This window comes from Suncus etruscus, chromosome 16, assembly GCF_024139225.1.
Source record: "Suncus etruscus isolate mSunEtr1 chromosome 16, mSunEtr1.pri.cur, whole genome shotgun sequence".
In the NCBI taxonomy this organism is placed as follows: Eukaryota; Metazoa; Chordata; class Mammalia; order Eulipotyphla; family Soricidae; genus Suncus; species Suncus etruscus.
The window spans coordinates 30,540,276-30,555,521 of record NC_064863.1 but is presented as its reverse complement, the minus strand read 5'-3'; the positions used below and the strand labels follow the sequence as shown (position 1 = coordinate 30,555,521).

The 15,246-nt window shown below is 32.3% G+C and overlaps 1 protein-coding gene across 1 annotated transcript in view; it reads left to right on the top strand.

Annotated features, from left to right (window-relative positions):
* Positions 1-15,246, top strand: part of ARAP2 (ArfGAP with RhoGAP domain, ankyrin repeat and PH domain 2) — a 179,195-nt gene that overhangs the window by 108,046 nt on the left and 55,903 nt on the right. Inside the window, exons 20-22 of the mRNA XM_049790095.1 lie at positions 3,201-3,413; positions 10,026-10,131; positions 13,827-13,974. Of these exons, the coding sequence (XP_049646052.1) occupies positions 3,201-3,413; positions 10,026-10,131; positions 13,827-13,974 (467 nt within the window). The remainder of the gene's footprint in view (positions 1-3,200; positions 3,414-10,025; positions 10,132-13,826; positions 13,975-15,246) is intronic.

Here is a 15,246-nt window from a genome sequence, read left to right as displayed (position 1 = left end):
GCTATTTCTTCTCCCAGTAAAATGCATTTAAATCACATAATGTATATATTCTTTATCCTGGATAAAGTTTTGAAGACTGTAATGGAAAATTTATTTAAAAATACATTAAAATAGATTAAATGTACAAAAGTTTCAGAACTAGAATAAGGTATGGAGGGATGCAAAAATCTACCTTGACATATTTATAGATGTGGTTATTTCTTGGGTAGTAGGTAAAATTGACTTGTTGATTTACATATGAAATATAAGTCATGTATTCATAACACATTCTCAGTGTAGTGTTAGAGGCATGCTTAGTTTGCATGTAGGTTTAAAAAAAAGCAGTAATGCTGATCTTATGTCTTATGTCGTATGGTAGAATTTTAAATAATCCTTAACAGTAATTATTTTCAAATAACAATGCATTCTTCAAATTATTTCCCTGTTAAATATTTCTTAATGCTGTAAGGGAATATATTTCTTAACTCTAATTTTAAATTCACTGTGTACCTTAAAATATATTGATAAATGCTATTGATCGAATTGAAAGTGTGGAAAGTTAAATGATTGAACTAGTATTTTGGGAACAAGTATGAACTTGTTTACTAAGTGTCTTTCAGTATTTTTAATCTGAAAAGAGGGTGAGAAAACTATAGGAAAGCATTATGTCACTGGCACACTACTTGAGTACCTAACATTTACTTACCACTGACATTGGTTTTTTTTAAATACTGTAGTGAGAGTCACAGGTTAAAGTTTCATTTGACAGCTGAAAATAAACTAATTTGTAAAAATAGGCCAGAAATAATAAGCTATAATGAAAATATTTTTTGAAAGTTATTTGTATAATGTGTCATCTGCAAAAAATAACCTTTTAAATGCTGTACTTCATTTATAAGACAATCACACTATTAATCCATATTCTAGTCTAATTATATTTGAAAATATATTTACTGTAACTCTGTAGTCACATAGTGGACATAGGAAGTTCATTTCTCTGGTAAAAAAAATTTTCTTATCAGTTCTAGACAATGTTTGTGTTAAATGGGTTAAGAAAACTATTTTAATTTGCATTTATTAATCATTAATGTACTTACATTTAGTAAATATAAATAAGTTGCTCACATTTATATTTTAGCAAGATCATCACCTCACTGGGAATTCTCATAGCTTGTTAATTTTTTAATGGCACGGAGTTCTTCTTAAAGTGACAAATCATTAAAATGACTAGTTCTGGTATATCCAGTTTAATGTTATTAGAAGGATATCTGAAAAAATTTTTTACAATATTTATTTGAATTTAAGAATCAGTAACCATTAGATTGGCTTCTGCTAAATTGCATACGTTATAACTACTCTGTAACTTTAGAACAAGTTGCATTAACTTACAGATTAAAGTTATAAAGCCAATGAAAGACTCATAATGTTTGGTTTACTTTTTTTAATTGAGTATATCATGGGAGAAAATCCAATATTTCTGGCATACATAGAAGAGAAGATGCAAATTTAGAAAATAACCATTAAGTATAGGATACAGCTAGTTGATGAAGCCTTTTTATATTTTAATATTTTATTCTATATATCAATATTTTATTTTATTGAAAATATTTTGAACTTTGAAAGCTTATTAAGATATTTTACAATTACCTTAAAATTCCTATGAAAATTTTCCAAGGAAATAGAATGCATACCACTAAAATTTTTATGAAATCACACTCTCTACCCATTAAAGGTAGTCAAAAGAAAGACTGAGAAAGTCAGTATGCTCTTTGATTTTAAATTATGCTATAAAACTATAGTATAAAACAGTATGGTATTGGCATTGTCATTCACCACCACTGGTTCACACTTGAACGTGGTTTAATGAACACAAATTGCATTGTCAGTATGAAACAGACATTTATACCTTGTAAAGCATTTCTCCCTTAAAGTATAAAGGCCATTTATTTTTTTATATTCTTGAGCCAGAAATTGAACTTGACTTTAATGCATTATATTTTTTTAAGTTTTACTTTTTAAATGCATTGTAGTAGATTTTATAAAAATTAATTTTTGGTAAGCAGAATTTTGCTCATTCACAGTTCAATATTATAATTAATATATGAGCACAGAGCCAGGATTAACCCTGAACATTGCTGGGTCTGACTCAAACCCTCATCCCCCCAAAAAAAGACATGATGTGTTTAATAATATATAAGTTTATGGATCAAAGATAAATGGGCATTTCAGTTGTACAAATGGTTTGGTAGAGAGATTCAGGGATGGGTAAGTTTTACACAGAGTAGAGGCTGTCATTGAGACTATAGGTAAAGTATAATAGTGCAGAGAAATTTAGAACTAGTGAAGAGGAAATCATGTGTGCCCAGATGCAGTCATGAGGGATTTGTCTGTTTAAAGAACTTAGAATAGCAGATCCCTGTAAGGAGTTCAGCATGAGAAGAGGAAAAAGGTAAGAGGTAAGAGGGGAAGAGAAATCCACATAAAGTCTCTTACATAACAAAATAAAAGCCTCCAACTTAGTTCTCTAGGTAGTGAAAACAACATATTAGGTTTTTGATAATAGCGACAAGACTTTCAGATATATATCTGAAACATATAATTTTATATATGTTATACAGTTATATAGAATAATAAATATAATAAAATGATATATGTATATATATATCATATATGCTGTTGTCATTGTCAGTTAAAATGTGGAACTGACCAAGAATTGGGACAGTGAGTTATGACAAGGTGGTAAAGCCTTGAGAACACAAAATAATAATATATGAGATAGGAAAATTTGGACCAATGTGAGAGCAGTGTCTTATTGAAATACCTATGTGATGTGATAGGAAATTTGGTATTTATTTTGAACATGTTGGGAATGAAAGGTTCTGAATTGAAAAGTATCAGCATAAAGGCAATATTGTTGAGTAGTGAAACAAGATAAAAAATACATTAGGAGGTGAAATAGAGAATAGGGCTGGAAATTTATTCCCACTTAGGTGATATTTTCATGTATGGTGACACGAGTGTCTATATGAGAGAACGTGGAGATATATATTTATATAGAATTTATAGTAAATTTATATGTTTGGATATAAAGATGGTTTTATTTTAATTCAGTCATATCCTATAAGGATTTTCTTTTGCTCAGAATTTGCTCCATTTTTAAGATACAAAATGTCTTGATTTCAAATTTTGATTTTCATGCAACTTTTCCTTTTTTAACAAAGGTTTAGGGTGCAAATATATCTATCAAAAGAATGGTGATCCCATGCACATAAGTGAACTTGTGGAAAGTTTCAAAAAAGATGCAAGAAGCTTTAAACTAAGGGCTGGAAAACATCAGCTTGAAGATGTGACAGGTGTACTGAAAAGTTTCCTCTCTGACATTGATGATGCAGTTCTTACAAAGGAGCTGTATCCTTATTGGATCTCTGCTTTAGGTAATAATGCATGCAAGATAAGGAAGATAATATGTGTTGTTTTCTAATTTGATATGTAGATTTTTAAAAATCGTGTTGATACTCTGAATTGGGAAGAGCAATGTACATAATGGTTATGAGCAGCATTTAAATCTAATACAGTATAAATTTATAGTTATTGCTGGTATGTTTTATACACTTAATTTTCAGGCTTCATAATACTTTTTAATTTGGGAAGTATTATAGTCATATCTGTATTATTAATTTCTCATTGAATTGTAATGAAAGGTTTCAAAGATAATGGTTTTATAAGGTATCACTGTATAGTTGTTTTGTTTTCTCTTATTTATCCTACCTAAAGTATATCATCATACTTATTTTTAACTCTTCATTTTGTCTAGATCCTAATTAAAAAATAAACAGAGCTTTGCTGTACTACAATAAAACCAATATTTTATTTTTATTTATTTTTTAAAATATTTTTATTAAAGCTCTGTGATTTCCAAAGTTATTCATAGTTGTGTACAGATGTATAATGTTCCAGTAGTGATCCCATCAACAGTATCAACTTCCCTCCACCAATGTTCTCAGGTTCCCTTCCATTATACCCCCCAGCCCAGTCTGCCATCTTGACAGGCACCTTTTTAAGTTGTTAATGTTTGAGCCTCATGGTTGAGTAAGTTGACTATGGTTTGGGTAGTTAGATATTTGGATATTTGGATATTTACCATTCTTAAAACTATGGATGTACATGAATTCCTTTGAATCCTGGTTCTTGTTACTTGTCATTTGGTTTTTCTTCTCCCCTCTACTCTTACTTTTTTTTCTTTCTCTCTGTACTCTGGGTCCAGGGATGATTTAGGCATCTCCCCTTTGAGTTATTGTGTTACCTCGTTCATTTTTCTAAATACTACATATGACTTATCTCATCCTTCATTTAACATCTTTCAATTCCACCTATGCTGTAGAGAATTGCATAGATTTTATCATTCCTTCCTGCTCTATGGTATTCCTTTATATTCACATCATCATATATTGGAGATATATATATATATATATATATATATATATATATATATATATATATCTTCATTCACTATTTTATAGAATTATTTTATAGAACTATTTTATTTTTATGAGTTCTTTAGATTTTTGTCTAATTCTTGTAATTCACAAATGCAAAATATTCATTAGTAAACCATAGTCATTTCATATATCTGTTCAAAACAACGTTTTTAAAATCTTTATTTTATTTAGATTTTCAAAATTATTTTCTTACATTAAATCTTTCTAAAGGTTTTTTTTTATAGCGATGATTTTTGGGGCCATGAAGGTGGCGCTAGAGGTAAGGTGTCTGCCTTGCAAGCGCTAGTGTAGGACAGACTGCGGTTCGATCCCCCGGTGTCCCATATGGTCCCCCAAGCCAGGGGCGATTTTTGAGCGCATAGCCAGGAGTAACCCCTGAGCGTCAGACAGGTGTGGCCCTTAAAAAAACAAACAAACAAAAAAGATGATTTTTGAGGAGGTCAGAAATAGAATAGCAGGTATACCATTTTCCTTGCAGGATCCTGATCTGAATTTATTCCTAAGCATTTCATAAATTTCCTGAGCCCCTCCAGCAGTATTCTGTTAGCATAGAACCAGGAGTAAGCTCTGAGCACCATTGGGGGTGGCTTACAAAACCCAAAAATGAATTTGACTACACACAATACTTCTGATATTCTTACTTAAATTATTCAATCTACAACATAAGATGTGAGTATTTGAAGAAAATAATATGCAATAGTATTACAACTATTTACTGTTTGAAAATATTATATTACCATATTTTCCAGCGTTTAAGACAACTGGGCATAAAAGACGACCCCTTAATTTTGCAGTTAAAACATAGGTTTAGGCCTATATACGCTGTATCAGACAGAAAGTTCCTGTGCTGCAACTGTATGTACCACAGTGAGCCAATCACAACCAGCAAAGGTTCAAAGGTTATACTGTCATAGACTTCCTCTCTGACTCTGGGCAATCTGGCTTTTGACAGTGTAGATTCGGGTCTAGAATGTTGTCTAATTTGCATGCATAAAAAGTCTGCTTGGATTGGCTGAGTTAGAGAGGCGGTCCGAGCAGCCTTGCAGTGATTGGTGCAGGATTGAGTTGGAAAATTTGTTTTGTGGCAATATTCAGACAATTTTCGTTTAGCGGCATATTGAAACATTTTTCGGGATGTACTCGGCGTTATAAGATGACCCCCGATTTTCGGTTGACTTTTTTTTTGTTTCAAGAGTCGTCTTATACGCCGGAAAATACAGTAATTAAATGACCTGAGTTGGGCTGAAGAGAAAGTACATCAGATCCAGTGTTCTTGCCCATGGCAAGTGTGCTGAGATACTCCCCCAATTAAATTTTTCTAAAGACCATGTTGGTAACATCAGAAATTATTAATAAAAGAAAGTGTTTTAACAACTCAATTTAAAAGTCTTTTTTGTTTTATGGTATTTATAAACTAAGTTCAACTCTAATCCTAAGAAACACCGATTTTACAATGTTTTTAGGTATAAAGTGTATATGCGAAGTAATACATTACAGCAAGTCTTAAGTACTGCCATCAGTAGGATTATATGTATGTTGATGCTGCTGTGAATCACTGGTGGCTATAGTGAGTGAGTTTCAAGGAACAGAAATTGCAAGAACTATTGGGGTTATTTTTTCTTGTTAGCATTAAAATGAAGTGATATTGAAGAAAAGTATGATTTTTGAAGATGAGTAGTATATTTTATATTATTTTGTTTTTTATTATAAGTATTTTGGGCTTTACATATATCTATGCCTATATATAGGTATAGGCATATATAGATAATAGGTTTTATTTATATCACAATTTTGATATAAATATATCATATATTATATGATCAGATTATATCATTATATATTAATATTAATATATATTATATCATATATTATATTTATATCACAATTTTGCTATGCCTATATATAGGTATAGGCATATATACATATATAGGTTTTATTTAGTTAGGCACCAGGATTACAAAATTATTTATATTTGGGTTTCAGTTATACAATTTTCTAATACTTATCCTGTCATCAGTATCAGTTTACCTACACCTAACACCTCCATCATCACATCTTACTACCCCACTTCAAGTTTTATTTCTTCTCTATCCTCAGTTCTATAGTTTAGGTTTCAGGCTAATATAGGTTCCCCACTGTTGATGTCCATATTTCATTTGTCCTGCTATTCTAAATACCACAGATAAGTGATTTCATCTACATTTGGCTTTCTTCTGACTTTACTCAACATGATAACCTCCAGTTCCATCCAAGTTATAGCAATTGCATGCACCATCCTTGCATGAGTAGCATTTCACTTTATTTATTTCTAAATTAGACCCCCAAAATCAGTAACAAATTTGTTTTTCCTGAAGTTGTTGACTCCAGGGATAGATAGACTGTCATTATTTTAGTAAGTAGGTAGGAGATGGACACAGATGACATGTGTAAAGAGGTAAATAGAGAGACACCTCTGTAGTGCATTTTTTATGACCCCCAATGCCCATATTGACTGTTGACAAGGATTAACCAGAACTCTCTGAGTGACCTCGTAGGAGTTCTCATAGAACTCTCATGGGTCCTGTGTACCTGAGGTAAAGAAAGCCACAGTATAGTATTACAATACTCATTCATATGAAAAATGATCTTTTCCTCTCCAAATACCGTTAGAGCACAGTTTCATACCATTAACTTGTCTGATATCTGTGGCTAGTTGGATACTTCATTGTGCTTTCTATATGACCTGAAATATATCTTAAATTTTACTTTCAAACAGCTTAAGTCTTTTCCTTGAGAGTATCCATTTTATTTTTTCTTACAAGATTTATAAAAAAAAAGAGGGGCTATACAAAGGTAATTCCTTGTTATAGTGGTGTTGATTATATTTGATTGAATGATGTAGTTACCATATCTTATTAGAATTTGATGATACAAAGGTAAATAGTTGTGCTATATGAGCAATGATAAACAGTTCTTGTACTTGAAGAACAATTTTTACTGTATTTTTAAATCTACTAGCCATGTTTAGCAAATATGACCATGTTTATTTTTGAAGATGTTGCATTTTCAAAAGTCAATACAGATGCCACATTAGTTGTGAGTTGTAATATGTGGATACCTAGAAGTATGTCATAAAGGTTTGAACATTACCCAGGATGCTGGTACCCTTAAAAAGTGATTGAGTTGGGTTTGAAGTGATAGCGCAGTGGATTGGGTAGTATGTTTGCCTTGCATATGACCAAACCGGGTTCAATACCTGGCATCCCATATAGTTAATTTCCCAACACTGCCAGAAATGATCATTGAGCACAGAGTAAGGAGGAACACCTGAGCACTGGTGGGGGTGGCTCAAAAACAAAACAACAGAACATGGTATTATGACCTAAGAAGCAAGAAATTTGTTGTCTACATTTTTGACCACATTAAGACAATTGTGATGTCAGAATCATGATTCATGGTCACACAGGTTCAAAAAAATGTCCATTCTGATTCAGCATCATGAATTATGATATCACAGTCATGGCCTTGAATTGACATTTCTGACTTCAGAACATGGAATTATGACCTAAGAAGCAAGAAATTTGTTGTGTAAATTTTTGACCACATTAAGACAATTGTGATGTCAGAATTATGTCTCATGGTAACACAGGTTCAGAAAATAATTTCCTACTGAAATCAACATGATGAATTAGATGTCACAGTCATGACCTAGAATTGACATTACTGACTTCAGAACCTGGAAATATGACTTAAGAAGCAAGAAATTTGATGTCTAACTTTTTGACTACATTAAGACAATTGTGATGTCAGAATCATAACTCATGGTCACACTGGTTCAAAAAAAGGTCCATTCTGAATTCAGCATCATAAATTATGATGTCAAAGTCATGGCCTAGAATTCACATTTCTGACTTGAAAACATGGAATTATGACCTAAGAAGCAAGAACTTTGTTGTCTAAATTTTTGACCAGATTAAGAAAATTGTGATGTCAAAATCATGACTCATGGTCACACAGGTTCAAAAAAATGTCCATGCTGAATTCAGCATCATAAATTACGATATTACAGTCAAAACAACAACAACAACAATAATTGTGATTGTATTTTGGGTCCAGAGACAGTAGAGAATCCTGTGTGCTGAACTGTGTGTCCTGTACAACTGAACTGAGTTCAATCCTTGGTACCACATTTGGTCCCAACAGTCCTATCAGGAGTAAAGAGCTAGATGAAAGCCTGAGTACTGCCAGATGTGATTTCCAGATAAACAAAGAATAATGATTGTGTGCCTGTGAAGAATCAATCTGCTATGAGTTTTCTTTGAATAGATAAGCTAGATCTAAACAGAGTGCGATAAAAATGTTTCTAATGTCTGAATTAACAAAAAAATTAATTTATAATTAATTAAAAATTAATTAACAGAAAATTAACAGGAAATATATAAATTCAGTCTCCTATATTTAAAAAAATGAAGGGACTGGAGTGATAGCACATCAGTAGAGCATTTGCCTTGCATGTGGACAACCTAGAACAAAACAGGTTTGAACTCTGGCGTCCCATATGGTCCCCAGAGCCTGCTAGGAGTTATTTCTGATTGCAAAGCAAGGAGTAACCCTGAGCATCGCCCAGGTTTGTCCCAAAAAACAAAAAACAAAACAAAACAAAAAAGAAATAGAGTTATTTACTTGAAGTTTTTATTTTTTAAGTTTAATTCATGACCTAGTAGGTAGACCTAGACCAAATCACCTGAATGACTTATAGAGGATAAAATAGTATTTCTCAGTACTCTTCCTACTGGACTCCTCTTCTGACTGATCCTTTCTGTGTCCCTCTTGTCCTACCGGTTGGCCTCATTGCCTATGTGTGACCACTCATTTACATAATTTTCACCTGTGCCCCTCTTGGACTATTCTATGGCAGGATTGCTAGTATTAGGATTCCTGTCCAATTTTTCCAATTATTTGACTTCTTGGTTAAAGGGTACAATTCCTTCTTGTCCCACTCTTCATTTGTACCCAGTTCTATCTGCTACAAAGCCAGATGCTTCATCCTTCTCTCTTTTATATGTATTAGGGTTTGCATATGGCTTTATCCACTGTCCCCTTAACTTTTTCAAAAAATTGAAAATATCCAACTGGTAAAAGTCATTTATATAGATATTACAAAGTACATTTATATTATACCTCTGGGATGGTTCTTTGGGAAATATTTTTTTATGATTTCGCAAAAATAAAGACGATTTAAAATGCCACTTTCCAAATACATATGTCAAGTACAAATAGTACCAGTATAGTTAAAATGCCTGTGTTGATCTTTTTGATTTGTATTTCAACTTTTTATTAAAAGAATATATTTCTATTAGCTTAGGTTTTGTAGTCCATAATGTAGAATGGAGCTTTCTGCAAACCTGGGTTTTGAAAGTTCTTTACCTTTATTTTTCATGTCTTTCTATTGAAATGTACATGTATCACTAGGAAGTTATAATTGTGATATATTTTAAAATGTTAAAAGGAAACTTTATCATATAACATGCTGGTTTAGGTACATAAAGATTGTTTTTAAATCTCCAGATACCCAAGATGACAAAGAAAGAGTTAAAAAGTATGGAGCATTTATAAGGACTCTTCCAAGCGTCAACCGAGCAACATTAGCAGCTATAATTGAACATCTTTATCGGTCAGTAGACTACTAAATATTTCTAGGCTTTTCATATATGCTACTCAATAAGTCTTACTTCTTAAATAAAATTTATTGTAAATAACTTTTTCTGTGACTTTTAATCCTTTACTGTACCTTAAGAAGTATTTCAAAATGAAATCCCTATTCAACTCTAATTTTAGCATCTGTATAATTGTGATGCATATATGTGTAGTGGATATAGTATTTTAACATAGTACATAGCAAAACTATGCATTTTAGATAAATAATCACTAATGAGGATTTTGAATGTCTTAGAATTTCAAGCTGTATCCTCCAATACCATAAGTAAGAATTTTTAAACTCTTTTTTAAGGGTGTTGAAGTAAAGATAAAAGGGCTCCAGAATTCTACAAAGATGGCATATTTCTTTTGGCGGTAAATTTTCTCATGGTAAACCCTCTAAAAATTCATCATTCTTTTATATTTTTTCTAATCTGACTTTAATATTTTAGCTTCTAATTTTGATTGAGCAGATTTTAAAAATAAACCATTTTTGTGTTAGTGCATATAACTTCCTTTATTTAGGAGGCCTGGAGGGCTATAACTATACTTGAGATATGAAAACTGATGGATGAAAATGTTTGAAAATGACCTTTTAAGTTAACCCAAAAAGGTTTGCTGATGTTTCTATCAATAAGATTATTAGAAGGGCTGGAGTGGTAGCACAGTGGTAGGGAGTTTTTCTTGCATGTGGCTGACCCAGGACAGGCACAGGTTTGGTCCCTGGCATCCCATATGTTCCCTAAGCCAAGACTAATCTGAGCGCAGATCCAGGAGTAACCCTTGAGCACAGCCAGGTGTGTCCCCAAAATATAAAATAAAATAAAATAAATTATTAAAGATGTTTTAGGAAGTATGGATATTAATAATAGAATATATGGCTATAGCTCAATTCACTTATGTAATACTTTTTTGAATAAAATATTTAAGCTAATATCTAAAAGTTCATATTTATTGAATAAACTTTTCTGTATTTTGACTTAACAAATCTTGCTATCTTGTGTTACAAAATCAATTGCTACTTCTCATACACATAAACTCCATTACTGTAAAACTTATTTTCTTAGGGTACCACATAACTGTTGTCAATGTTTTTATAGATTCATATCTATGCCCACGATTCAATATCCCATGTTTTATTTTATTTGACTTAGTTTTATTTTATTTATTTGGTTGTAAAAAAAATTAAGTATGCCTCCTAAGCAGTACTCAGGAGGCCTCAATAGGGAGCCCTCTTCATAATGCTTGGTCAACCAACAAACTATTCAGTGGAAGGGCCCAGGGATCTAAAGTTTCTCAGACTCTGTACTGTCAGCAATTTCCCCCAGACCACTGATATGGTGCTAAGGACCCTTTGGGAACACACAGTGTAATGTCTGGGGGCCTGCTCCAAAGACCATTGTTGGTCATCTAACATCTAGCAAGAGTTGCTTCTAACCCCTGTATCATTGCTTCAGCCTTAAGTATAGAGAATTGTGGAGTGAGATTTAAAGAGGAGTACTTGAGTGAGGTGTATTGTGGTCTAGAGGATCTTTCATATTTAAAAGTATGTACAAACTGGGTGTGAAAGAAAGCTTAATAAGAAAAATCATCAAAGGAAACTAGGTATGCTAGGAGATGAGATGATTTGTCATTGACTAGCAGGAGGTTATAAGTCTCTGAGATGGTGGCAAAATATTTGTTTGGACTTTAATTAAGCCTGTAAGTGATGCAAAGTAAACCAGGACAGACATGTTTCTTAACCCCTGAACTGGTCTTGACTGGAAGAAACTTCAAATAGAGAAAAAGAAATTTATTAGGATGCAATTTGCTTAACTCATGAGAAAAGCTAAGTGAAAGAAGACTGCAAGCTAAATCTGAAGACTTGAAAGTTCTAACATGAGAAAGGAGAGTGTTAGTATATTAAAGTATTCACATATGAAATTCAAATCACTTTTTAAGAGTATAGTCAAAATCTTGTTGAAATGAAATTTATATTGACAAAAAGCACTAGGTGAGAACTTATTGCTGCTGCATATATGGCAGCTTTTTAATTGCTTAATTACACTTGCAAACTTTAAATACATGTACTGAACAAGAGAGAGCATCTCCATCAAAGAAATAAATCAAAAATGAAGACAAGGAAATTCTAATAAACAACTATAGAAAGTAACAATGAGGAACCTCAGGGTTGTAAACTTAGGACATCTTAGAAAAGGTGGGAGTCTCCCTGGATAGTGTCACCAGAGTTTGAGAAGTAAATTTGGAGATGATCAGGTTGATTTAACATTTAATTTTGTTCCTACCATAGTCGAAGATCACTTCCTCCATGATTAACATTTACTTTTTCCACTCATCAGCTATTTATTGCATAGTACAGTGTGATTAAATCAACAGTTTTCAAGATGGTAGGTTTTAGTAGCAGGAAGAAACACAGATAAATTTTTCAGATGTTTACAGTGTAGTGTAATAAAAATATAGAAGTGGTTATAGAAGGGTGTCCACAATTACTACATTCTTTTAGCTTGCCTTCCTTTTGCATCTTATAAATCATATGTGATGATTGCACTTACTTCATCTCTGCTATTCAATTTGGCATTTTATTATGAGTTTCTAACATTATCATATATATTGCTGTCATGTTTACTCACTTTCTCTTGTATACCTAGTAGAGTACTCTGCTCTTTATTGGCAGGTTTATTGATCTTACTCTTGATTTATTTATTTGATGGAGATGATCTCTCTTGTTCAGTATATATGTTTAAAGTTTGCGAGTGTAATTAGGCAATTAAGCAGCTTCTATATATGCAGTCAATGATAAGTTCTCACCTAGTGCCTTTTTGGTCAATATAAATTTTATTTCAATGGGATATTGTCTATAGTCCTTGGTAAAAATGGTATGAATTTCATACGTGAATACTTTAATTGTTCTTTGTACAAGCTTGTACTCCACTGTTCGGGTTACATTATAATCCTCTGCTCATCCTAAAGTTGTTAAGAGTCATATCTAAAAAGTATGATTTTAAATTAATTGCTTTTTAAAACTAGTACTGATGTTGAGCATCTATGCAAGCACACGTTGCCAAATTTTTCCATATCTGTAATTTCTGGAAAACACAGCTCTTTGCCTTGAATTTGTAACTCTCTGCTATCTTCTTTTTGTTTGATTAATTTTTTATCACTGGGGGGTGGAGCACACATAGCTATGCTCAGTGCTGACTCCTGCTCAGTGTTCTGGGACCACTTGGATGCTGGGGATAGAACCTACGTTAGGTGAATGGAGGCTAGATATCCTCTGTCCTTTTTATCCTGCCATTTTCTGTTTACACTGCATTCTTTTCTTTCTTTTATGTTTATGTCCAAAAATCATTTTGTACCAGATTACAAGCCAGTCTTCCTAACTGATTTGTTTTTGGTTCCATTGCTGAAATGTTTGGATTTAATAGGTTCCATTAACTACAATGAAGTAATTTTTTAACTTGTACTACTATAGCCTGAAACAGTAGGTTTTCTTTTTTTAAATCTCATTCCTAACTAGACTCTGAACTATTTGGTAACTGCACCTGTCATATGTCTTTAAATCGTCACTACTTTTTATATCAATGTGTGTGTTTGTAAGAAGATAAACAAGTTTGCTCAGAATTTTGTGTAAAATTCATGAAGAGTATTAATGAGCTATGCTTTTTTTTATAGGGTTCAGAAATGCTCAGAAATCAACCACATGAATGCCCACAATTTGGCCTTAGCATTTTCATCATGTTTGTTTCAAACTAAAGGACAAACTAGTGAAGAAGTGAATGTAATTGAGGACTTGATTAATAATTATGTTGAAATATTTGAGGTAAGTATTTCATATCTTTTCCTTGCACAAGTTATTCTCATATTATTTTCAAATAAAATGCATACTTTAGAAATTTTAGGTCTTCATAAAAATTTCAGGAAGACAAAAGAGAACTGTATGATCTTAAATCTGTTAGAGACAACTACTTCTTAAACTTACAACCATTCTTTTAATATTAAGTAACTTTTTTTTTTTTAGTTTTTCTGGCCACACCCATTTGATGCTCAGGGGTTACTCCTGGCTAAGCGCTCAGAAATTGCCCCTGGCTTGGGGGGACTATATGGGACGCCAGGGGATTGAACCGCGGTCCTTCCTTGGCTAGCGCTTGCAAGGCAGACACCTTATCTCTAGCGCCACCTCACCCATCCCTATTAAGTAACTTTTACAGCATTTTTACCATCTGGTCTCTACTGGATAGAATATTTCTATTGTGTGTCTATATATCTATATTATTTTCTCCTCAGTGTACACATTAATATGTTTAGTTTGAAGTAGGAAGTTATGAATGAATTTTAGCATTTTCTCCCAGTTGTCCTTTTAATTTTTCAAAAACATTTTTCTGTAATCTTTTCTAGTTATTAAACTTTTTAAATTGGCTTTCTTATGTAGGGAATTGTTAGAATATGGATGATCTTTGCTTAAACTTGAGGAAATTAAGCAGTGATAAACAATTACTAGAATTTACAGGGGATATGGATGAAGTGTTCAGCTCTATCACTGAACAAAATCCGGCATCTCTGTTCCATGAATTGACAGCTTAATTTTACCAGGGCTATATATGTAAAATAGATTAAATCAGATGGGTCAACATGGTATATTAGTCTTTGTGCAGAGTTCCTAGAGACTTAAGATAATTGTTACAGTTTTCTTAGAAAAGGGGATGAAACTGGATAGGATAATTAAACATCACATTCAAAATTTAATTTTTATAGGAATGAACTCTGATTGCTAGAATCTCCTTATTCTTTGATTATTGTTTTCTTTCTGTATGTGTCTACTGTTTTTGTTCAATAGCAACTTCTTTGCAAGAATTCTGATGCTCAGAAATGAAATTATTAAGATAAAAATATGTGGCTTTGCTTGCTCTCTTTATTTTCTATTTTTGTACTTTTAGGTTGATAAATGATGAGCTTCAGAGTTTTGTGAAGTGGAAAATTTTAGGTGGTGGAAATTTTCTCAGCACCTAGTGAACATTTTAATTTAAGAAATGAATCTTAATCTCTCAATGTATGCAACAAACCTCTTCATCAATCCATCACAGTAAAATGGCCT